This window comes from Felis catus, chromosome B4 (assembly GCF_018350175.1).
Source record: "Felis catus isolate Fca126 chromosome B4, F.catus_Fca126_mat1.0, whole genome shotgun sequence".
Classification (NCBI taxonomy): Eukaryota; Metazoa; Chordata; class Mammalia; order Carnivora; family Felidae; genus Felis; species Felis catus.
In genome coordinates this window covers 77,510,283-77,536,816 of record NC_058374.1, presented here as the reverse complement: position 1 = coordinate 77,536,816, position 26,534 = coordinate 77,510,283, and the positions used below count along the sequence as shown (strand labels likewise).

Here is a 26,534-nt window from a genome sequence, read left to right as displayed (position 1 = left end):
TACTAAATGGTTAAAGGTTTCCAGTACAATGCTGGTTATTTTTCAAGCTTTCTAATACTTTGTACATGATCTCCTGGATATTCTGAGCAGATGAATATTTGCTATGGAGAGCGATTTTATTTTTTCTTTTCCAATTTTTATCATTTTTATAGTCTCTTGATCTTTGATGATTTTCAAGGACACCCTTTTTTTTCTTTAAATCTAGTAGACAGATAACTGAAGGCTTTACAAAAGTTGTTCTGTTGTGTGCTCTGATGACTCTTGCTCCTGAAAGGTAGTGCAGTATTATCGAATATCTAAGTCTTTGGACTCTGAAACCTGGACCCGTGTGTTTAAATCCTACCTCTACCACTTACTGAGTAGTTTAACCTTGGGCAAAGAAATTAACCTAAGCCTCAGTTTCCTCATCTCAGAAAAACTGGAAATAATATTATATACACCTCAAAGATTTTTGTGAAAGTAACATAAAGGCTTGGCACATATGATGATGGAGGCCTAATTCCTTGGACAGTCTGTGATTTTTTGTTAGAACTCAATGTATGGGAATTTGTTAAAGGCTGTGTTAAGACTGCTTTCTTCCAAAAAGTTGGGGAACTATGGACCCAGACCATTTTTAAATTTCAGCTGACTCTTGAACAACACGGGTCTGAACTGTGTGAGTCTACTTATATGCAGATTTTTTTTTTAATATGGTACCATAAATGTATTTTCTCTTCCTTATGATTTTCTTAGTATTTTTTCTCTAGCTTACTTTGTTGTAAGAATACAGTATATATAACTACATATAACATAAAAAATATGTGTTAATTGGCTGTTTATGTTATCAGTAAGGATTCTAGTCAACTCAGTTTTTGGGGAGTCAAAAATTATAGATTTTCAATGGCATGGGGGTGGGGGTCAGCGCCCCAACGCCTCCATTGTTCAAGGGTCAACTATGCTTGGGTCTTGACTTCATGAAGAATAACAATCTCTGATCCAGTTCCCCCAGGTTGCACAGACCCCAGGTTTTGCCCCTAGTCCCCTCTGCATACCAAAGCTATACCAATCACAAAGATATGAATTTATTTACAGATTATACAGGGGTTGCTTCAATGCTTATGAACTTCATGGTCTTGTGCTTCTGATTGATTCCTAACCTCAATAGATATCTCTTACTTCCCTGGAGGCTCATCCAATCATTTAAAAGGGTGGTTTTTATATTTCATCAAGCTTTTAATAATATTACATAGCGAGGTCGTATTATCAGAAAGAGAAGCCTCATTCACGTAATTCTTAACAAATCTTTTGGGTATCCTAGGTACACAACCATATCATCAACAAAAAAACACGGCTCTTCTTTTCTAGTATTTACATAACTTACTTCAGATCCTTGTCTTATTGCATTTGTTGGAACCTCCAAGACAACGGACAATCCCTGCCATGTTACTAAGTTCATTACAATGATGCTCGCTATTAGTTTTTAGTAAAGAGATATTTTATCTTGAAGTAATTAAATGCATCCTTCTGGTCCTTGTATGATCATTTTTATTGCTCTAGAAACTCATCCTTTTATTCTAATTTTCTAACTTAGAGGAGTTAAAAACAGAATCCTGTGATTTTTTAAATATTTGTTTTATATGTGGGTATCTACCCTTTTTGATTCCTAATATAGTTTTTATTAGTGTCCTTTCTCTCTTTTTTTTCCCCCTTAAACTCACTACAGAAGGGTACCCATTATATTCTTTTTCTCAAAGAACTGGTGGTTTTCATGGCTGATGTACATATAGCTGATACAACTATGTTTAAAATACATTTAAAATGAAAGTAAATGTTTCTGGAGGTTAAATCACTGATATATATTCATGGGTAAAATTCATTTTTAGCATTTCTGTGTCCATCAGTTTTTTAGGAATTCTTTCCTCTTCTCACTGTCAATGGCAAGCAGCAAATTATTATTTTCATTTAACTTTTGTCAGCCCAGCAAGAACAAAATATATTGTTTGAAAAGTTCTGCTTAATAGTACTATTCAAAAGACAAAATAAAAATGAAAGAACTCTAGGTCATATATTAAGTAAAGAGATTGAGCAATGGGATCCTTTGGAAATGAACTAGATACAACATAACACTCAGTAAAATAAAGCTCTCTTTTTTTAAAGTAAGCTCTATCTACAGCCAGTGTGGGGCTCAAACTCACAAGCCCAAGATAAAGTTGTGCTCCACCAACTGAGCTAGCCAGGCACCTCAAACGCTCTCATTTTTAACTCACAATTCCAGTTAATACCTGGTTACGTTTTGAGATTTACAGAAACGTTACCCATTCTGGCAGCACAATTTTACCACCTACCTGTTTTTCATCAACCTTATTTCTCTCTTCAGTTGGGGGTCATCTGTCTTAGATGTCTGAGATGTAAGAGTCACAGGAGATGTCATCACCACAGTCTGTGGCAGCGAAGTAGCTGAAGGTGTGGTACGGATCTGATACGTCTGCATATCTCCTGATGCAGCTGTGTGGTCAGAAGAGTGAGTTAATTCCTAAGTGTCTTTGAAAGTACATTGGGATGTTTTCCACAGACACTTAAACATACTTACTTTGTACAACCACCTGGTTGCTGGGCACAAGTATTTGCTGTCCATCAGAGGTCTGTGCATATTGGAGAATTGTTGTCCCTTGCTGAGTACTGCCTGAATTTGTCATGGTTAATGTTTGAAGTCCCTGTACTCCATCTGTGCCTGGGCTGGCCAGTTGTAAGGCTCCATTTGGGGCAATGGCAACTTTAACCAAAGAGAGAACATAGCTATTGTAAGGCTGTACAATACACTAATTGCAAAGGACTGGTGAAAAAAACCCCAGCCACTACTTATTAAAACAGGTCTGAATGCAGTTCCACTTGGTAACTGTTAACTACTTTGGGTGAACTATATGTAAAAGAAATAAAATGGCATTTCTTTATAAAATTTTATAGTTCAGGTGCACTAATCTTAAACTTAGTCTCAAACTGTAGATTAGTCAAAACACATTATGGGCTCAATGGAGCACTGCATGCTAATTGCTAATGCTGTCACAGCAGTTCTGGAACATTAGGAGAGGGTACCAATGACTAACTTTTAAAGGAAAAATCAGTAGAAGGAAACATTAACACACTGTGTATTTTTATTCAAAAGAAGCATTAAAAAGATAAGCTTAAAAATATTTTTGAATAGATTAAACGGGCCTATGCCTATGGGAAAATTTTTAAGAGGATAAAAGGTTACATAATGAAAATATATATATCTTCATACTTTGTTTCTGAGCTCTGCTGTCTAGGGGTAACCACTATTAAATTGTACTAAATGTTATTTACTTAAGTGATATTTTAAAAATGTAATCTATTCAAGTTACTTCCTAGTGAAAATCACCAATAAGGTTGTCATGAGAAAGAGGTCACATTACTATGTGCCCCACAGCATTTTTCAATGAGTTATATATATATATATATATATATATATATATATATATATATACATACACACACGTACATATATATATATACACACATATATATATATTTTATTTTATTTATTTATTTTTTCAACGTTTTTTATTTATTTTTGGGACAGAGAGAGACAGAGCATGAACGGGGGAGGGGCAGAGAGAGGGGGAGACACAGAATCGGAAACAGGCTCCAGGCTCCGAGCCATCAGCCCAGAGCCTGACGCGGGGCTCGAACTCACGGACCGCGAGATCGTGACCTGGCTGAAGTTGGACGCTTAACCGACTGCGCCACTCAGGCGCCCCAATATATATATATATTTTAATGTTTGTTTATTTCGAGAGTGAGTGAGCAGGGGAGGGGCAGAGGGAGAGAGAGAATCCCATGCAGGCTCCATGCTGTCAGCGCAGAGCAGAAGCCCAACGCGGGGCTCGATCTCACAAACTGTGAGATTATGACCTGAGCCAGATGCTTAACCAACTGGGCCACCCAGGCGCCCCTCAATGAATTATACTTATGTTAATGCTTTCCTCTCAAACCTTACATGAAACACCCATAAGATATGATCAAATGGAAAACATTTTACCATTATGCAATCCCACGTAATAAATCCCCTTCAGACTCTAATGCCTCATCTCTGTGCCCTCTTATCAGATTATAATTATGCAACTTTTTTTCTCCTTTTATACTCTGGGTACCAGGAAGCCAAAACACACTTATCTGAATGTATGTTTTAATTGAAAATATTTTTTTTCAGGAGTATATAATTATCTCTCATCCACTACCACACAACAAATATTCTACATACTTTAATTTATATGACTTTAGAAGTAATGACAGTTTAAGATTTTTTAGATGCAGACATTTGTTTTAAACTTATATTAGCAATTGTTTTCAATCGCCTTCTCTCCAACACACATTATATATATACATATATATAAATGTTAATATATAAAATAAAAAGTCCTATTCTCTATCCCAATTTATTCTACTGGCCACCCCCACACCCTTATTCTGGGGTAACCATTTTCGATGTACATCCTCTTCCTAATCATTTCCTATGTTCATATAGACTGATACATTAACACACATCAAAATGTGTATCCATACACACATATGTATACATTTTTTTAAATGTTTATTATTTATTTTTGAGAGAGAGACAGAGTGTGAGCACTCAGGCATCCCTAAAAAATTCTTTAAGTAGCATATCAGCACATTAAAAAATATGACATATTAATATGGCTTATTCTAAAACAATTAAAATTAGGAATTATGAAAACTACATAGAAACTTAGGGAGATATTTCATATGTTATAATTGAAATAAGTACAATCCTTTTTTTTTTTTTTTTTAATGTTTGTTTATTCTTGAAAGAGACAGAGATGGAACATGAGCAGAGGAGGGGCAGAGTGAGAGAGGGAGGCAGAATCCCAAGCAGGCTCCAGGCTCTGAGCTGTCAGCACAGAGCCCAATGCGGAGCTCAAACTCACGTACTGCAAGATTATGACCTGAGCTGAAGTCAGACGCTTATTGACTGAGCCACCCAAGCACCCGGAGGGATACATCTTTTGATGTTAAACATATGTAATAATACAGAATTGTTTTCATTTTTATAACCTATCTTCCTATTTTTAACATGTATATTTATCTGGTTGAATCTACTCTAAATCTACACTGATACGGTACCCATTAGTCACATAGGACTACTAATTAACTGAAAGCAAGATAAGAAATTCAGTTCCTCAGTCTCACGAGCCACATTTCAAGTGCTCAACAGTCACACATGGCTTAGTGGCTACTATACTAGACAATGCAAATATAAAACATTTTCAGCAAGGAAGTTCTATTGGATCATGCTGTCTTAAACACCAGTTTGAATTGTATTTATTTTGGGGTGTCAGTTAAGTGTCCAACTTCAGCTCAGGTCATGACCTCATGGTTCGTGGGTTTAAGCCCCACATCGGGCTCTGTGCTGACAGCTTGGAGCCTGGAGTCTGCCTCAGATTCTGTGTCTCCCTCTCTTTCTGCCCCTCCCCTGCCTGTGCTCTCTCTCTCTCTCAAAAATAAATAAAAACATTAAAAAAATTTAAAACAAAGAAAGAAAAAGATTTTTGAAAACAGTAATGGATGTGTATGGAAAGAAAAATCAGTTTTGTTTAAAATGAAAGTGAACTTCTCAACTGCCTCTGATCTTTGTTCCCAGGTCTCCTTCCTTGCAACCACTGTTCTCAGTTTCTTATGTGTCCTCATTGAGGTGTTTTTTACATATTCTTTAAATAACTTACTCATGACAAATTTCACTGAAAGCTTACTATGCGCCAGGGCCTCCAGGCCAAGAATACAGCTGTGAACAAGACAAAGTTCTTTCTCTCAGGGAACTTATCTTTGAGAGCAGATCATAAATAAACTGATCTATAATTATGTATAATCTATAATTAAATATGTACTTTTTAATAATTACATATAAATGCTATGAAAAATGTAAGAAAGCTAACTAAAGAGAGCACATTTTAATGAAGAGTGGTCTCTTTGAGAAGTGACACTTGAGCAGAGAAGTAAGGATGTAAAAGCCATCCACATGAGACTCTGGGAGAAGAATGTGCCAGGCAGTGGGGTGACAAGCCCAAATATCCTGAGGCAGAAACAAGTTTCATGTTGGAGAAATTCCAAGAAAGTCAGTGTTGCTAGAATGCTAGCCAGTGGCAGATGAGATTGGAGTTTGGTAAGTGAGGCCAGATCTTGAATGGAACTTAGCCTTATAGGACTTATTCTAGGGGTGATGGAGAGTCACTGGAGCAGAAGTGGTGTGATCTAATGGACATTTTAAATAAACTGCTTTGGCTGCAGTATGGAAAACGAGAGCAAGAATGGAAGCAAAATGACCAAGTGGACGTGCACTGCGGTAATTCAGATAGGAGTATAAGCCAGGGTAATGGTGGTGATTGGAGGTGTGAGACGAGAGGGGACGGGACACAGATTTTGTGGCAAGAGTCAATTAGACTTGAACAGGAGTTAGGAATGGGAGGAAAAATCCTCTACAAATGGACAGCACAAAGAATTCCATGGGGTGATGAAATTATATCTTGACTGTGGTGGTTAGACAACTCCATGCATCTGTCAAAACTCCAAAGTAAGCATCACTTACAAGCTGTGTGGTAACTTTAGGGACATGTCTAACCTCTCTAAGGCTCAGTTTCCTCATAAATTGATAACTGCCTACCTCACAAAGTTGCTGTAAGGAGTAAATGAGATAATGCTGAAAAGGTATTCTGCATTATTTTGGGCTCAAAATGCTAACCTTCAACTAATTATCCTCACTATTAAAGCACGACAGTCTTTCTATACACCATTTCTTTAGCGTTTGTGTATCCATCATGGAAAAACGTATTCCTATACGTACTGTACTGTCCACTGCTAGTTTGATAGATGGGAGTTGGAACAGACATAGAAGTGACAGCAGAAACTCCAGGGTTTTCTCCGTCTCCTTTTCTGCCCCGTGTATCTTCAGAGGATAGATCTTTCAAAATTTTTCTGTGAAAAATAAAACTCAATTAATGCTGGTAATGAGGACAGCTTTATAAAAACAAACCGCCAAACCTTTTTCAATCTCAGGTTAGAAGTACAATAATCTACTAGACATTTTAACTGTCTTGTCAAGGAGCCACTCAGTTCAGCACAGACTACTGTAATGATGTACTGCAGGCGAGTTATGCTTTAAAGTTTATGGCTCCTGGAAAAGAGACAATGAACAAATACACAGGTACAAGGCCCTTACAGAGGTATGAAATGTCTCTTTCCCCTACAAGAGAGATGATTCCGTTGTAAGGTATTTTATTAATTAACAAGAACAGTATTCATTTTCTAAATAGTGACCTTTATTTAAAAAGACCCAATCTGGGGCACCTGGGTGGCTCAGTTGGTTGAGTGTCCAACTTTGGCTCAGGTCATGATCTCAAGGTTCATGAATTTGAGCCCCGTGTCAGCCTTGCACTGACAGCTCAGAGCCTGGAGCTTGCTTTGGATTCTGTGTCCTATCTCTGCCCCTCACCCACTCATGCTCGCTTTCTTTCTCAAAAATAAACAAACACTGGGGCGCCTGGATGGCTCAGTCGGTTAAGCGGCCGACTTCGGCTTAGGTCATGATCTCACAGTTCATGAGTTCAAGCCCCGCATCAGGCTCTATGCTGACAGCTCAGAGCCTGAGATCTGCTTCAGACTCTGTGTCTCCTTCTCTCTCTGCCCCTCCCCTGCTTGTACTCTCAGTCTGTCTCTCAAAAAAGTGAACATTAAAAAAAAATTAAAAATAAATAAACATTAAAAATAAATAAAAAGACCAAATTTATCTTTCCACCCTTCAACTCTATAGTGAGAAGCCCACAGTTTTAAGAAACCAATAAGAAATAAGAATACTACTATAAAAAGCACACAATACTAGTGATAAGTAAAACTGTTTATTTATGGTTTTAATATTTTTAGGTAATCTCTATGCCCAAAGTGAGGCTCGAACTCACAACGCCAAGATCAAGAGTTGCATGCTCCACCGACTGAGCCAGCCAGGCGCCTCAATAAAATTGTTTAACAGGAAGTAAATATAATCCCACAGGTATCCCTCAGACTTGGTAAAATGGCACTTATGACAGGAATATGGAGATAGAAAAAGATTCCTTTGCTGAAAAGAAAGAACTTCCAAAACACAACTGGGGGCAGAGGGACAATTAAGCATTATTTCTTTCTAGAAGAAAAAGAAAAAAAGAAATCTTAATATTTCTATGTTCATTGTAAAAAAAAAAAACAAACAAAAAACAAAAAATAGTCACAAAGGGGGAAAAAACCCTTATCATTGAAAAGGATCTTTTATGTTATTTATGCCAACCTTCCAGCCTATGCAGGAATGCCCTAGTATTCCTAACAGCCTCTATTTCCGGGAATAAGTCATCTACAACTTCAAAATAGCAAACCATTCAATTATTAAGCCCTTACTTATTTAGACCAAAAGCTGGTTCCACCCAGTGAAGCTAAAGAAATTTAAGCTTAACCAAAATTCTATATCCATGCCCTACTTTGTAACATTTGACAATTGCTACAGTTCTTTATTTGAGGCCAGATAACTTTAGTTCCTTCAGCTCTTCTTCTATAACACACTGGAAAATGTTTTCCACACTGAAAAAGACTGTCTCCTTACTCTGGACAATCTTCCCACCAAAAGCTAATAAAATTGTAGACTGTATCAACAGATGTTCCACATCGAGAATAAGGGAGGGGCAGTCCTATAGGACTCCATGTTAGGCATTTGGAGAATGGTCGCGCTGGTTCCTAAACCTGCTTGTATCAGAATTGCCTGGAGAGGTTTGGTTTACTGAATCCACATTCCCATCTGATACCCGGAACAGCTGAGTGAGTAGGTCAGGACAGAGCTCCAGAATCCCTTTAACAAGATGTCTGTGTGGTCTTATGCAGCCAGCCTAGCATGAGACTGCGGAATGCTGCGCCCAGTTCTTTTTCACTTTTAAGTTATGGAACATTTGGAGTATAAAGAAAAGTACAGAAGGGGCACCTGGGTGGCTCAGTCAGTTAAGCATCCAACTTCGACTCAGGTCATGACCTCATGGCTCGTGGGTTTGAGCCCTGCGTTGGGCTCTGTGCTGACAGCTCAGAGACTGGAGCCTGCTTTGGATTCTGTCTCTCTCTCTCTGTCCCTCCCCCACTCTCTCAAAAGTAAACATTAAAAAAAATTTTTTTTAAGTACAGAAATTAAGACACCTATGTGCGAAAGAATCAATAGATGGTAAGGTTTCCTGCTACCTTGCTGAACTCGTTACTGTATTTTAGTGGGTACTTTAAGATTTTCTGTATATGAGATCATGTCGTCTACAAATTGTTTCCTTTCCAATCTGAACGCCTTTTATTTCATTTTCTTGCCTAAATGCCTGAATACAATGTTAGGTAGAAGTCGTGAGAGCAGACATCCACAGCCTTGTTGTGTTCATGATCTTAGGGAGAGAACATTCACTCTTACATCACTAAATATGCTTAGCTATGGGCTTTTATAGATGTACCTTATTAGGCTGAAGAGCACCCCCCTCTTTATTTATTTGAAAGAGTGCATGTGCGCATGAGCAAGTGAGGGTCAGAGAGGAAAAGAGAAAATCCCAAGCAGGCTCTATGCTCAGCACGGAACCTGATGCGGGGCTCAATCCCACTAACTGTGAGATCGTGACCTGAGCTGAAATCAAGAGTCAAACACCCAGGCGCCCCTGAAAAGCTCCCTTCTATTTGTTTGATGAGCATGTTATCAAATGGACTTGTTAAATGCTTTTTCTTGTGTCCGTTGAGATGATCATACATTTTTTTGTTCTTATTCTATAAATATGATGTATTATGTTGACTGATTTTCAGATGTTAAGCCAATTTTGCGTTCCTGGTATGAATCCTACTTTTTCATCATGTGTAACACCTTTTATGTGTCATTGGATTTAGTTTGCTAAAGCTCTTATTTTGCTGTGTTTATATTCATGAGTAATACTGGCTTATAGTTTTATAATCTCAATTAATGAATTGAAGCCATGTCTTCTAAATATTAATTATTGCTATCATTTGACCTACCAATTATTTGCTTTCTGTTTTTTTTTTTATGTTTTTTTTAAATTCATTTTTGAGAGAGAGAAAGAAGTGAGCAGGAGAGGGGAAGAGGGGGAAAACCAAGAATCTGAAACACACACTGCGCTGACAGCAGACAGCCTGATGCAAGGCTCAAACTCAGGAATCGTGAGATCATGACCTGAGCCATAGTCAGATGCTTAACCAACTGAGCCATCCCAGGATCCCTGCTTTCTGTTTTTAAAAAAGTCTTCTGGGGGCGCCTGGGTGGCTCAATCGGTTAGGCGTCTGACTTTGGCTCAGGTCATGATCTCATGGTTCATGAGTTCTGAGCCCCATGTCGGGCTCTGTGCTGACAGCTCAGAGCCTGGAGCCTGCTTCTGATTCTGTGTCTCCCTCTTTCTCTGCCCCTCCCCTACTCGTGCTCTCTCTCCATCTCTCAAAAATGAATAAATGTTTAAAAAAAATTTTTTTTTAAAGTTTTCTGGGGGTGCCTTGCTGGCTCAATTGGTAGATAGAGCATGCAAAAAAAATTTTTTTAAACGTTTATTTATTGAGAGACAGAGACAGAATGCAAACAGGGGAGGGCAGAGAGAAAGGAGGACACAGAATCTGAAGCAGGCTCCAGGCTCCAGGCTCTGAGCTGTCAGCACAAAGCCCGATGCGGGCTTGAATCCATGAACTGTGAGATCATGACCTGAGCTGAAGTCAGATACTTAACCAACTGAGCCACCCAGGTGCCCCAGAGCACGCAACTCTTGATCCTCAGCGTCATGAGTTCAAGCCCCATACTGAGAATAGAGCTTACTTAAAAAAATAAATAAATAAAAAGTCTTCTGTATTCTTTTGGATTTGAAGAGTTTTCAGAACTCCACTTTAATTCATCATGTTTGACAAAATCTCTTCATATAATTTAGTAATTGCTCTAAGGAGTTCTAATAGACCTCATCTACTTAGAATCACTGTTTTACCAGGTCAAGTGAACCTTAGAAACCTTACCTCCAGAATGAGTCTCTTTATTTCCCCCCTTATGTTATAGTTGTCTTACGCATTACATCTGCATTACATCTACATACATTAAAAGCCCCATCAGACAATGCCATATTTTCTTGTCAACCAAACATATTTTTAAAGAATTCAACTGGAGAATAGTTCATTATACTTGCCCAGATCTTGCTGTTGCTGTTTCTTCATTCTTAACCTTCCAGATTTCTATCTTAAGAGCTTTCTTAGCAGTTACTTTCTTTTTTTTTATTCTTGAGAGAGAGCACGAGGGAGAGCGAGCGAGCACAAGCAGGGGAGGTGCAGAGTGAGAGAGGGACACAGAATCTGAAGCAGGCTCCAGGCTCTGAGCTGTCAGCCCAGAGCCCAACGTGGGGCTCGAACTCACAAGCCGTGAGATCATGACCTGAGCCAAAGTCAGACACTTTACCGACTGAGCCACGCAGGCGCCCCTCTTAGCAGTTACTTTAGAGCAGGTATGCTGTCAATGAGTGCTCCTGGTTTTCCTTCATCTGAAAATATTTATTTCACCTCCCATTTCTGAGGGATATTTTCACTAGATAAAAAATTCTGGATTGACAATTCTTTTCTTTCAGCACTTTAAAATTCTGTGCTTCAGTGCAGAGCCTGCTTGGGATTTCCTCTCTCCCTCTCTCTCTGTTCTTCCCCTAATTGTGCATGCACACATGTGCTCTCTCTCTCAAAATAAACCAACTTAAAAAAATTTTAAAAGAATGTATTTCATTTCCTTCTAGCCTCGTTTTTGATCAGAAATCTATAGTGATTTACACTGTTCCCTTTAAAGTAATGTCATTTTTCTCTGTGCACAAGATTTTTGTCTTTAGTCTTCATCAGTTTGATTATGACTTGTCTGGGGAGGGGTTTGTGTTTATCTATGGCTTAGTGTTTGCTGAGCTTTTTGAATCTGTGGGTTTCACCAAATTTGGAAACATTCCAGCTATTATTTCTTTAAATATTTTTTTCTGCAACATACTTCTTCCTCTCCTATGACTCGAATGACACAAATATTAAAACTTTTGGTATTGTCTCACAAGTCTCTGGAAATTAGTGTATTTTTCTAATCTTTAGTTCAGACTGGATAATCTCCAATGAACTATCTTTGAAGCTACCTCATCTTTATTTTCCTATTCAACCCATCCAGTGAGGTTTTATTTCTGTTACTGTATTTCTCAGCTCTAAAATTTCTATTTAGTTCTCTTTATAGCTTCTACTTTTTGCTAGGAGTTCTTAACTTTCTATTCATTTCAAGAGAATTCACACTTGTTAGGACATTTTAATAGCTCCTTTAAGTTTTTGTCCCATAACTCCAACATCTGTGTCATCTAGGAGATGGCATCTGCTGACAGTCTTCCCATGCCAAGTTAAGATTCTTCTGGGTTCTTTGTATGCCAAGTAATTTGGGACATGGGACATTTTCAATATTATGATACCAGACTCTGGGATCTTGTTTAAATCCTATGGAGAAATTTTGATATTCTTGTTTTAGCAGGCTATCAACCTAGTTGTGTCCAGGCCATTGATTTTGACCAGCATTCAGTGGACTGTGGTTCCAATGTCATTTCAGTTTTCAAAGCTTTTGCAGTGTTACTCAGATCTGGTCCATATGTGCACCAGGTAATTACTGTTCAGTCTGGGACTTGAGCCACTGCGTGTCGTATGTGTAGTTCATTCAATTCCTTAGGTCTATATATGCTAGGGAAGCCCGTTTTTATTATTTATTTGCTAAAAATTTATAAATGGGTGAATTTTATCAAATACTTTTCCTGCATTTCTGAGTTGATTATATATTGTTTGTATGGATTCTCACTTATCATGGTTTATTTCCTTGTATGTTTGATGATTTTTCACTCTGAGTTCATATTTGGTTGATCCTAATTTGGTATAATGCAGAAAGCTTACTTTGGGGGAAGCTTCCTTTCAGATGTTCTAGCCTCCTTCAGGAATCCCAGCTTAATACAAAACTCTCAGGTTCAGAGTCCTTTCCTGCAGTAGACCTAAAGCAATGTGTGCACTTTGGTTTTCAGGCTTGCTTCTGCTTCTCACTCTGGTTTCAGCTCATTTATTTGTATTGTTAAAAAGAAAACCACAGGCCCAAAATGGCATCACTCAGGCCAAATCCCCAACCCAGAGCTTAATACCTAATCCATAAACCTCTTCCAGAAATGTAGTCTTTACTAGTCAGAGCTTTTCAGATCAGTACCAGTGAGGGCCACACAGGCCCTCTCCTTCTCCCAGAGGAGGACAAGGTCATCTGCATCAAAAGAACCACTGCTCTTCCCACTAAGAGAAAGATACCCTGCTGGAACAATACTGTTCTTTTGCTAAAACTTTCTTGCCCCACCCTCCTTTCTTTAAAAACCTTCTGTTTTGGGGGTGCCTGAGTGGCTCAGTTGGTTGAGTGTCCGACTTCAGCTCGGGTCATGATCTCACAGCTTGTGAGTTCGAGCCCCGCGTCGGGCTCTGTGCTGACAGCTCGGAGCCTGGAGCCTGCTTCGGATTCTGTGTCTCCCTCTCTCTGCCCCTAATCCACTCGCATTCTGTCTCTGTCTCTCTCAAAAATCAATAAACATTAAAAAAACAAAAACTTCCGTTCTGTATAGCTCCTTGGCTCCCCTCTACTTGCTAGATAGGATCTGCCCAATTCAGGAATTACTTAATAAAGCCACTTAGACCTTCAAATTTACGTGGCTGAATTCTGTTTAACAGATATGGTGGCTTCAGGATCAGAAACGAACTTCTGGCAGTATCTGGGGACAATGAAAAACACAGGCACGAGCCCTGCAAACCCTTCAGAGTTCACCATCTTTCTCCCTGTTTCCAAGGGCCATTGGTAAGTCCCTCTCAGTTTTAGCTCTGCTCTTTTTGCATTCAAGCTGCAGATCTGACTTTCCAATAAAGTATTAATGGATCAGGCTAGACTAATAGGAGGTTCTAAGGAAGCACCAGCCCTTAGCCCTTGGTTCAGACCACACTTCCACCTTGGAATCCTTTCCTAGTTCCAGTCTCCAGCCCCCATTTACTGGAGTATGCTGGTTTAGTCTTATTCATTTCCAGTCCACAGTCTCCCTGAATGAGAGTCTGCTGGTTTAGCTCACACTGGGAATTGCTGGTAGTGCACAAAGACTTCTCTTAACCACTCCGCAGTGACATGTTTTGGTTACTGGTGGTGTGCTGAGGGGCACATGTTTGTCTTGTTTTATGTAAATAAAGGTAATTGCTAGTGGGGATTTCAGAAACCAAAAAGCCACAAAAATTGGTGGGTCCAGGTCAAATCACTTAAGAGCTGTTACAGCACTTACCACCTAACTCAAAGACTTTCAACATAGTAGAAGCTAGTCAATGAACAGGTTAGATTGACACTAGGTCACCCACTGATCTCCAGAAAACTTCCGTGCAGTGAAGCACACTGTAAAACAACCCATAAATTCCAACCCCAAAGCAAGTCCCTCTTAGGGATTAGTTTGGCTCTGAGAAACCCAAAGGCCTAGTTAAAACAAGAGATCCTTTAGATCTAGAGTTAGTGTGCCACCTTCTGGCAAACCTGCTTATTTTATGTTTAAGAACTAGAGTCCCAGAAGTTAGATACCTAGCAAAAAAAAATTTTTTTTTTTTTTACCAAAACAACATGGAATTATGATGGCTGTTATGAGGAATGCTGAATTAGACAAGATCATTCATTTAAGAAGTACACTTGAAAGCAAGGGCTGATTACCTGTTTTAATTGGCAAGAAGAGGCCTCCAAAAGATTTCAAAATCCCAAAATAGTTTCATTAAAAGACTCATGGCAAACAGCTAATGAAAAACAGAAAAATTATCTAAAACAAGACTACACAGAAGACAGATGTAATTCCTGCCACTCTCTTCTGTCCTTTGAGTACTCATCCTACCTAGTGAGCTTCTGTCTGAACTGCCTTTCCACTCTGAAAAGACAATGACCTTTTGAAAGAAGACCACTTGGGGCTACTGGTGATCCTCTTCAGGTATCTCTCATTCCTTACTCTAAGGCTGAACCGAGGGCTGTAGTTAAAGAATTTCTTAAACTAGGGAGGACCCTCAAGAGTTTTTATAAATAGATGATCTCCTGGGCCGAGTTGAGAGAAGGGAAATGAAAATTCATGTTGTCCCTTCCTTTCCAAATCCAAACCCAGTGGATAATGATCCTTTCTCTCCTGGAAATAACTATTTTCTTTTTGCTTCTTGTTACCTCCTAAGAACATGGCTTGGCTTTCTGCCTGCCTGGGACAGGAGGCCGTCTCTTCTTTCTTTGGCTGTGTTTGGGAGTAACTCCAGATCTTCTTCTTCTGTTTTTAAAGTAGGCTTCATGCCCAGTGAGGAGCCCAACGCAGGCCTGAATCCACAACCCTGAGATCAAGACCTGAGCTGAGATAGAGTCAGATGCTTAACCAACTGAGGCACCTAGGCACCCCACCTCTAGATATTCTTAAGATAGTACCTTTCACTCCCTCTTTGAGGAGGCATCTTGGGTCCATAAGGTTGCCAGAAATATTTACTGTTTGTCCTGCTGAAACCTAACAAGATATTTGAAAGGACTTAATAACTCTATAATCAGAAATTTGACCAAACTGGATGCTGATATTGAGAGCCTGATAGTTTTTCTTTAAAAAAAAAAAGATTTTTTTAATGTTTATTTATTTTTGACAGACAGAGCATGAGCGGGGGAGGGGCAGAGTGAGAGGGAGACACAGAATCCAAAGCAGGCTCCAGGCTCTGAGCTGTCAGCACGGAGCCCAATGCGGGGCTGTGAGGTCATGACCTGAGCCGAAGTTGGACGCTCAACCGACTGAGCCACCCAGGCGCCCCATAAACCTGATAGTTTTTCTTAACAGCCTTCTCCCCTAAGCTAAATGTACCCAGAGAGAAAGAAAACATTCTCCTAGGGGGATGGGTGTCAGTACTTTGGTATCCTTTTGTCAACAACCCAATTCTTTGAGGAATTAAAAAGAGCTGTCCTTGTTTTAAGAATCTAGTATTTATAGGACAAGAGGTATGGTTCTAAGAACAATTCAAAGATCACCAATGTCCAAACCTCCCCTATTTATCTCAAAAGGCTTATAATTGGGGTGCCTGGGTGGCTCTTGATTTCGGCTCCAATCATGGCCTTATGTTTCAGATCAAACCCCGTGTAGGATTCTGCCCTGACAGCACAGGGCCTGCTTGAAGATTCTCTCTCAAAATAAATAAACAAAAAAAGAAATGTAAAATGTTCAGGGCACCTGACTGGCTCAGTCGGTAAAGCATGCAAGTTTTGATCTTGGTGTTGTGAGTTCAAGCCCTATGTGGGGTATAGAGATTACTTTAAAAAAAAAAAAAAAGTATAAATGTTCAATGTTCTATCTGGTCTTCTCTAGGAACTCTTATCTAGTCTATCTCTTTAAAATGCAAATTTAGGGGTGCCTGAGTGGCTCAGTTGGTTGGGTATCCAACTCTTGGTTTTGGCTCAGGTCATGATCTCATGATTTGTGGGTCTGAGCCCCTGCACTGGGCTCAGTGCTGCTTGTGCGGAGCCTGCTTGGGATTCTCTCTCTCTCAAAATAAATTTAGAAAAAATAAAATAAAATGCAAATTCAATGGAGGTAATTTTTATCAAGGAAAAAACAAAAGGGGGGAAGGCAGTTTAGAACCTGACTTGCCAAGGGGCGCCTGGCTGGCTCAGTCGGAAGAGCATGTTATTCTTGATCTCGTGGTCGTGCGTGGAGCCTCATGTGGTATAGAGAATACTTAAAAAAATAAATAGAAACTTAAAAAAAAGAATTTGCCTTGCCAAGTTCAAATCCAAATCTGAAGTGTCTTCTCCACAAATATTCGAAAAAGCTTTAGCCATTCAAACAGATAACCTTAACTTATTCCATCTACCAAAAAACGAAAAAAAGAACCCAAACTCAGATCCAACTTTTATAACTAGTTATTTTTTGCACCCATTTCATGGTAATAATTTTAAAACCGAAGCTATAAGGTCTCTACAGTCTGTATGTTCACATGTGTCTATACAGAGGTGTTGTAGTTATTTGGTATTGCTTAAATTAATTTGTAAAAGAGCTCCATTTAGTTGGTTTAAAGGCAAGCATTTGTAAGGACTGGGCATTCTGAAACTCTCAGAAAGAAACTAACAAAATTTTTTTCAAATTCGTATATCTGAAAAAATATTTGACATGAAATCTAGTTTAAGATTGATGGTTTAATTAAAACAGACATGGCTTTAGAGTTATCGACATTAAATAGAAAACTTTTATTCTACATAAGTTCATGTTATCTCTTACTCTGTCAACAAAAAAATAATAGCTTAGGATAATGGCTGACTTTGTTAAATGTTGAATGAAGTATTTGTACATAATCTACACATAATTATTAGAGACAAATATATGTTTGCAAGATAAAAGTTTACCAATGAACTTTTCAGTGATATTATGTCTACTTAAACCGTTTTCTCCAATTTGGGGGTGGCAGAATCTAAAACCTTAGTTTTACTGAGATAGATTAAATGATTTAACTAACACTAAACTCATCAAATACCAAAATCATTTCCAAATAAGATAAAATACTGCAACATTAATAACATTTATCATGGAGAATCCAAAAGATATTTAGATATGTTAATGCTATATTGGACAATTTTAAAGGACATGTTTTTGGAAATTTTGATTTGCAAATTTTAAGAACGCTTTAATTTGCAGTAGAAATTAAGGTTTCTAAGGGTTAAGAAGTCTAATTGCTATATGTAATTAAAGCTAGTAAGAATAAAACATCTCCATGTGCCAGGAAAGATGTGTTAAAAAAAGGGCATGAGAAATATATATTTTTTTTGTTCTAAAATGAGGATGGTTGTCTAAAGATGAAAAACATAGGACAAATCAGAATGTAGAAAAAACTGTTGTAGTAGGTTTGTGGCAGAGGAATCTCTGAAAAGCAACTATATCATGTGTGATCCAACTGGTTAAGATTAAAATAATTTTATTTTAAAAAATGAGTTAAAAAAATTTTTAATGTTTTTATTTATTTTTGAGATAGACACAGAATCTGGAGCAGCCTCCAGGCTCTGAGCTGTCAGCACAGAGCCCAATGCAGGGCTCAAACTCACAGATGAGATCATGACCTGAGCTGAAGTCGGACGCTTAACTGACTGAGCCACCCGGGCGCCCCTAAAAATGAGTTTTAAAATCAAAAGTAAGCTGGTGTAAAATTAGAATTTGTTGTTTTAATAGAGGGAAAAACCAAAGTTCTCTTGGACTTTGGTCTGATTTTGGTAATATTGTGAAAACTCCTTTAAGTTTCAGAATGATCTGTGATCCTGTTTAGGCAAGTGCCTTAGAACCTATATTTGATATTTTTGATGAGTGCCCCAAAATTTAGTTCTATTTTTTTAAGGTTTTATTTTTAAGGAATCTCTATATCTAACATGGGGCTCAAAATTATGACCCTGGGATCGAGTCACATGCTCTACCTATGGAGCCAGCCACACCCAAAATTAAGTTCTAAAGTCTTTTTGATTTGGAATATCCCAAAGGATTTGTTACGCTTATTTGATATTTGACAATGCTTCCCATGTAGTTTACATAAGTAATTCTAAGCCTTCTTTATATTGTATTTTTAAGACTGTGGCCATGTGTGGGTAAGTTGATTTTGCTTCTGTAAAAATGGCCCCTAAATGCCAGACTTCTGCTGTCACAATGTCCTTACAACGTGGCAAAAGCCTGCTCCAAGACAGGCCTCTAGGTTCTTTCTCGCTTTCTGGCAAATCTCATTTTTTGGTTTTAACATTTCTTCACCCACCATGGTATAAGAGGACTCCAATTATAAATAAACATTGGTGTGGAGACTTCTAGAAGATTGCAAAAAGAACTTACCATCAATGTCTAACCTGTCAAATCCATAATCCTGGAAATACTTTTTGTTCCCAGAGGCCTCAAAGCAGCTGGACTTCATTCATTTGCCACCTCGTATGGGCTATTAATATTTTCTTGTTAGTGTATGTATGTTTTCTGGATAGACTGAAGTTTGCCAGTGTGAGGGCATTAGTATTGCAGCAGGGGAAAACAAACAAACAAAACCCTTAGAAAACGTGTTTCCCATATTTGGGCTGTACTTTCCACTGAGGCACGCACTTCACTGGGCAAATCATTCAAGCCTTGATAAAGGCCTTACAAATATCTCGGAATTATCACTGCCCCATCACCCTTAATCATCAGGCAAGGTGGAGAGAACTAATGAAGTTCTCAACATCTCTAAGCTTGCTGAATTCGGCAAGGTGTTGGCCTAAAGTGCTGCCACTGGCTCTGCTCACTATTTGCAATACATTTCATAGGAGACAGTCACAGGCAGACCACTCACTGTCTACCGGTGTACAACTTTCTGCTGATTCCTTGTTGTCTGTCTCATGCTAGTATAACCAGTTACTAGAAGTCTTTAATGTCTTATTCTAAAGCCTATCATCAACAGGTTAAAGAAGCTTTCCCAGACGGTATCAAAGGATCCTGTTGGTCACAGTCTGGAGCCTGGTGACTGGTATTTTGGAAAGGTCATAAAAAAAACCCAGAAACAAACACCCAGCTCTCAAGTCCTGTTAGAAAGTACCTTACCAAGTGCTCCTGACTACTGACACTGCTGCAAAACTAAAAGGTATTAAGCCCTGGGTAAACACCACACGGCTAAAGAAGGCTCCATCTGGTCTTGTACAGACGCTGGACATCTCTAAATCAAATTGACAAGAGAGAGAAGTAGCTTACAACAAGGTAGACTGTTTCTATCCAAGACGATGGATCATACTTTTACTGCATTATCTGCTAAGATCCTTAGATCCTCTAGCCAAAGTGGTCCTTGATAACAGACAGACTGTCTTGATTCATCTGTTAGCTGAGAAGGAGTTGTCTGTGCTGTGGCCAACACCACCTACTGTTGTACCAGGATTAATTAACACTTTTGAAAAGTTAAAATCACAAAAGATCACAGAACAAGACATTTGGCTTTAAAAAGTTGACTCCTTCCACGAGGTTCTTTCTTTGACTTACTTGATTTTGACTGGCGTAGGCCTTGGAGACCAAGGCTCTAGAGTGCACTTCAAATACTGAGATTTATTCTTATAGGAATCATAATAATCTGTGTGCGTTGTATTCTCTCAAAAGCTTTAAATGCATGTTCATAGCCACTAACCACCAAACAAATGATCTAAGACTGAAACACGAAGAGAATATGAACCTGAAGCTGTGACCTGTGAATATCACAGACATTAAGCACGTGTACATACACGTCTGAGATCACACAAAAGGAACAACAAAAACTGCGAGAACTTTTGAATGGTAACTGAGAGTGGCACTAATGCCTTAAAATTTGATCACATCTCTAAGCTGAACGTCTGATTAAAAGGAAGGAACTGTTAAAGAGAAAACCACAGCCCTAAATGGCATCACTTTGGTTGAGTCCCCAAACTGGGGGGGTTAGTACTTAATCTAATTGCAGTTTCAACCTTCCCCCAAAAATGTAGTCTTAACTAGTCAGAAAGTTTCAGATCAGCACCAATGAGGTAATTTGTCACATGGGCTTTCTCCATCCCACCAAAGGAAGATGAGAATCTGCAATGATAAGTAAGACCTCCTGGCACTTAGGCCTAAGGGAAAGATAACCTTGCCTGGAAAAATTCTTTTACCAATAACTTTTTTGTCCCTCCTTCTTTCCTATATACAAATCTTCCATTTTGTACAACTTCTCAGAGGGGATGGTGCCCTTTAATAGTCAATTAGACCTTCAAATTTACTCACTTAAATTTTGTTTAACAGTATATATATGGTTTTTATGATTATTGGGGGAATATGATATTTATATTATTTCCTATAAATGCACAATACATTAACAAGTACTTTATCCAGGAACTTTTGTGCTGGTAGAGCCCCCTTGTTCGGAACTTAAACTTTAAAAAAAAAATTTTTTTTTAACATTTATTCATTTTAGGGAGGGGCAGAGAGAGAGGGAGACACAGAATCCGAAGCAGGCTCCAGGCTCTCACGAACCGGGAGATTATGACCTGAGCAGAAGTCGGATGCTTAACTGAGCCACCCAGGCACCCTGGAAATTAAACTTTCATTTGCATTCTTTTGGTGACTGCCTCCAATAATCTAAGGTCATCTAATCAATAACAATATAAGTAATCAATACAGGGATCTAATAAGCCATTCCTTATCTCACGTATTTCTGTCTGCTATAATTCTTTGCATTTTGTTTTTAAACTACACAAATTAATCATTACTGTTCTAAAAATCAAAGGTTCTAAAAAGTAAAAAATCAATGAATGTCTTAGTTCACCACTCTTTCTTATATTCACATTCCTTCCATTTGGACTCATTTTTCTTCTTCCTGAGGTGTAACCTTTAGTAAATTCTTAAATCAGTTTGAAATGAATTTTATTTCACCATTATTTTGGAGTGATTGTTCCATCGGGTATAAAATTCCAGAGCAATAGTTACTTTCTCTTGTTAAAGATTTTATAGTCCATTGTCTTCTAATATTACCTTCAAAAACCTATTAGCCTAATGGTCATTCTTTTCAAGGTAATTTACCTTTTTTCGTTAGAAGATTTTAAGATCTTACTGTTATCTTTGGTGTTTTCCAGTTATTTATTTAATAAGTTAATCTACAAGTTATTAATTTATTTAATAATTAATCTAGGGGCACCTGGGTGACTCACTTGGCTGAGCATCTGACTTCTGATTTCAGCTCAGGTCATGATCTCAGGTCATGATCTCACAGTTTGTGGGTTAAAGGTCTGCGTTGGGCTCTGCGCTGACAGCACGAAGCCTGCTTGGGATTCTCTCTCTTCTCTTCCCTGCTTGCACTCTTTCCTTTCCTTTATCCTTTTCTGTCTCCCTTTCCTCCTACCTTCTAGTTTTGTTCAGCAAGCAATTATTGAGCATCTACTCTTGTATGATTGCTTTACAGTGCAAAAACTTATTTAAGAGCACAGCCCATGGGCGCCTGGGTGGCTCAGTTAGGTGTGCGACTTCAGTCCACATCATGATCTTGCGGTTTGTGAGTTCAAGCCCTGCACTGGGCTCTATGTTGACGGTGCAGAGCCTGAAGCCGGCTTCAGATTCTGTGTCTCTCTCTCTCTCTCTCTTCCCCTCCCCTGCTCATGCTCTCTCTCAAAAATAATAAGCATTAAAAAATTTTTAAAAAACACCACAACCTAGGGGCGTCTGGGTGGCTCAGTCAGTTGAGCATCTGACTTCAGCTTAGGTCATGATCTTGCAGTTTGTGAGTTCGAGCCCCGCGTCAGGCTCTGTGCTGGCAGCTCAGAGCCTGAAGCCTGCTTCAGATTCTGTGTCTCCTTCTCTCTCTGCCCCTCTCCCACTTGTGCTCTGTTTCTGTCTCTCAAAAATAAATAACTGTAAAAAGAAAAAATTAAAAAAACCCAGCACAGTCTATGTATTATTATTTTTTTAGTTATCTCTACAGGCAACATGGGGCTTAAACTCACAACCCTAAGATCAAGAGTTGCATTTTCTTTTTTTTTTTTTCAACGTTTGTTTATTTTTGGGACAGAGAGAGACAGAGCATGAACGGGGGAGGGGCAGAGAGAGAGGGAGACACAGAATCGGAAACAGCCTCCAGGCTCTGAGCCATCAGCCCAGAGCCTGACGCGGGGCTCGAACTCATGGACCGCGAGATCGTGACCTGGTTGAAGTCGGACGCTTAACCAACTGCGCCACCCAGGCGCCCCGAGTTGCATTTTCTTTTGACTGAGCTAACTAGGTACCCCTGGTCCATGTATTATTAATTGGAATCCCAACAGGATGAGATAAATACTGTAACAAGGGTCAGTAAAAAGAATGCCACAGAAGAAAGACATAACTTGGTCTTGGGAGTTGGAATAAAGGTAATCAGAAGACTTCTAGGAGAAAATAAGGCTTAAAATAGTGCAGGAATTACGCAGAATGCAGAAAAATGTGTTTCAGCAAAGGGACAAGACGAAGGCCCAGAGTTAGGAAGCTAAGAAAGGGAACACAAAGCAGTTCAATTCCTAAAATCTATAGTCATGTTGCTTTTAAAGTTAACTATCTAAAAGTAAATATGGAAATCTAGTGCTTTGCCAGAAGGTAAGATTAAATTCCTCTTCAGCACAGCAATTTAGGCCCTTCATAGTCTGGCTCAAATCTCTCTCTCTTAACATTTCCCATCCTATACGGACACATGCTCCCTCTTTAGTTTGCTTTGCACAGCACCATTCCAACTTATTGGTTATAGAACACACACAGGATCCAAAATGCCGAGTACTCACCTGTAAGATGGGCGCCGTGCTAGGATCCCGTGGGCTTTCTGTGAAGAGCCTATACTGTCTGATGAGTCCTGAGACTCCTCACTTTCTGATAAAGATGACACCTGAAAAACAGAACTGGTTTTATGGTGATAAACAATGCAGGTGGAAAACAATTTAATCTTACTTTCAGAAAATACGATCTGTCTTCCTGCCAACCAAATTCATTTGTCATTAAATCTACGGTCTAAAATAAAGGAGCAAATGAAAAAACAAAATTTATTTCAAGAGCCCAAACTAATTAAAGGAATGTACAATACAGCATGCTCAGAACAAAGAAGAAAGTCTATCCCTAAATAAAGCAATACTATTTAACTAGAGTTATAAAGGCCAGTCTCTGATTTCCACCCTATTTCTATACTGATAAAAAACTGATGCTCAGTTTTTTAAACCATTAATCTGATTTGGACTCCAGACATGCTCATTTTGAAGTGCTACTAGATATCCAACTATTATCACATTATTAGATAATAACATTGCAGAGACTGCTAAATATACAAGCCTTTAAGTCAGGCATGAGGTCTTGGGCTAGACATATAAACTTGGGAGTCACAGCTCTCTAGGTAGTCCATAAAGCCCTAAGACTGGATGGGCTCAATACACAGAGAAGATGACCAAGAAGAAAACCCAGGAACATTCTAACATTAACAGGTTGGGAAGAAGGGGACGAACCAGCAAATAAGACCAAGAATAAGCCACCACTGAGGCAGGAAAAATACCAGGTAAGTGACGTGTCCTAGACAGCTAGCAAAAGCAGTGTATCAAAGAGAATGATCAACCATGTTAAGTACTGCTAACAGATGAAATAAAACAAGGACTGAGAACAGACCATTATGTATAGCAAGATGGAATTCACTGGCAAGGGCAGGTATAAGCACATGCAACTTAGAAAACTGTACTAATTAGGCTTCATCTCACTTCACAAATACCTGTAAAGCACTGAGTGCATAGCATATAGCAAGGACATATTAAATGGTAACTGTTAATAATAAGTCCTATTAAATTATGTCAACACGATAATAACCACATGCAAGTTTTAAACTATAACAGTATCTTTTTTTTTTATGTCATTCATTTTTGAGATACACAGACAGGGCGTGAGTGGGGGAGGGGGGGAGAGAGAGAGGGAGACACAGAATCCGAAGCAGGCTCCAGGCTCTGAGCTGTCAGCACAGAGCCCGACGCCAGGCTAGAACCTACGCACGGTGAACCATAACCTGAGCCAAAGTCGGATTAACCAACTGAACCACCCAGGTGCCCCTACAGTATCATTAAGAAAACAAGTTATTTTCGATTTTTAGAATGTATTAAATTTCCCAATATTTGTCCAAGGTTGCACTATGGATAGATTTTTTACTTCATCTTTATTTTAATGTTTATTATTTACTTTTGAGAATCAGACAGAGCCTGAGTGGGGGAGGGTTAGAGAGACAAGGAAATACTTCATCTTTATTTTAAAAAAATAAAATAACCCTATCAGGTTTCTAGAAAGGACCTAACAAATTAGTGCTTTACATTACTATCTACAGAAAGCCTTCCCCAATCAGATGTAGATCTTAAATTTCTATAAATCTGTTTTACATTCTATAATCTCCCTCAAAAACAAGTTCTAATGTACAGCTATTTACATTTTATATTAAAATCTGTATCTTTTGGCAGAAAAGAATGATCACAACCCAAAGTAATTAAGAGATATGTCCCTTCCATATTTCCTCAAGCATCATGGATTTCCATTTCTAACCTAAACCCTTAACTATTTTCACTGTCCCTACATTTACTCCAAAGTGTCCCACTGAACTCAAGAAATAATTTCTGGAACTAAGAGTTTACTTATATAATTAAGATCAAGTATTTCTATTTAACGACTAGCAACTAAGAGTAAAAACTCACAAATCCATGCAGTTGTCACCTTTCAAATAGAAAAATCACATAAACATGCAGCTCTAGAGCTGACAGCACCACCAGATACTAAATAGTCAGGAGGAAGAAATGAGGGATGACCAGAGGCATTCGGAGACTCACAAGAGCCAGAAGATAAAATGGGGAGAAAGAGTAGAAGGAAAAAGAACCCAGGATCACCTTTTCCTTCCTGCTCCTGTCAGCTGGTAATATGAAGGTACACAGATATAAATAAGAACTTGCCTCTACTATGAGAACGCTCTTATTTGACTTCCACAAAGCATAAAGTAGGTACTTTTTTTTTTTTTTTTTTTTTACTTTGTTGACACTAACACCATCACCCTTGCTTCAGAATTCTCTTTCTCATGAAACATACCACTGGGACAAAAAGATTCTGTCTCTTAAAGTCCTTCATTTCCAAGCAATAAATTCCCCCCAAATTGCTTTCCTTTTTCACTGGGTAGTCCATACATGAAATTAGAAATTCACAAACTTTTCTATTTGCCTCATTTGTTCTATAGCCTAATTTCGAAGACAACTTTACTATCTTGGTTTATAATATTGTAACTATAGCAGCTTCAATTGTGTCCAAAGACTTAGTGTATAAAAGTCCCTTCTCTCAACCACTAAGTCTTTGAATTTCTGTACCGTTTGCACGTGTGGTGGGTGAATTACAGAAGACTGAGCTGTCTGGATGACCCCCTGAACCTGTACTTGCTCTCCAGGAAGAGGTATAATTGTCACTGGCGCAGATCCTCTTAATGCCATCTAAGAACAAATAAAAATTCAATTAACATATTATACCTATGCATATAAGATAACTGAGTTCTTAACACTGGAAAACATAGTTCAGAGCTTATTATATTTAACCACATCTAGTAACATTAAGTATCTTCTATGGGCCAGAGACTGTACTAGGGGGTTGACGTTACAAACTATAACAAACACAGTAAGAACTGTAATAGAAGAGGAAAAGCAGAAAATACCGTTGGAGCAAAGAAAGGGTGCTACTTCATCTGGGTCTTGAAGGATAAACAATTCACTGAAGTTGTATATGGGGGGGTGGGGGGTGGGAGGTATCTGGGGCAGAGAACTGATTGTGCAAAAATGTGGAGGCTGCTTAGAACATGTTATTCTGGGGCGACTGGGTGACTCCACTGGTTAAGCATCCAACTTCGGCTCAGGTCACTATCCCATGGTTTGTGAGTTCAAGCCCTGGGTCGGGCTCTGTGCTGACAGTTCA

General features: G+C 38.8%; 1 protein-coding gene across 16 annotated transcripts in view; it reads right to left on the bottom strand.

Annotated features, from left to right (window-relative positions):
- ATF1 (activating transcription factor 1) overlaps nucleotides 1–26,534 on the bottom strand; it is a 116,813-nt gene that overhangs the window by 46,089 nt on the left and 44,190 nt on the right. For 7 of the 16 annotated variants that reach the window (XM_045061784.1, XM_045061781.1, XM_045061791.1 and 4 more), the window contains exons 3-7: nucleotides 25,940–26,059; nucleotides 23,357–23,457; nucleotides 6,854–6,984; nucleotides 2,570–2,752; nucleotides 2,325–2,484 (exon numbers count right to left, since the gene is read on the bottom strand). In XM_045061784.1, coding sequence (XP_044917719.1) covers nucleotides 2,325–2,484; nucleotides 2,570–2,752; nucleotides 6,854–6,984; nucleotides 23,357–23,457; nucleotides 25,940–26,059 — 695 coding nt within the window. Of the gene's footprint in view, nucleotides 1–816; nucleotides 1,908–2,324; nucleotides 2,485–2,569; nucleotides 2,753–6,853; nucleotides 6,985–23,356; nucleotides 23,471–25,939; nucleotides 26,060–26,534 lie in introns of those variants that run through there. The other 9 variants (XM_045061789.1, XM_045061782.1, XM_045061790.1 and 6 more) reach the window with 4 other exon arrangements.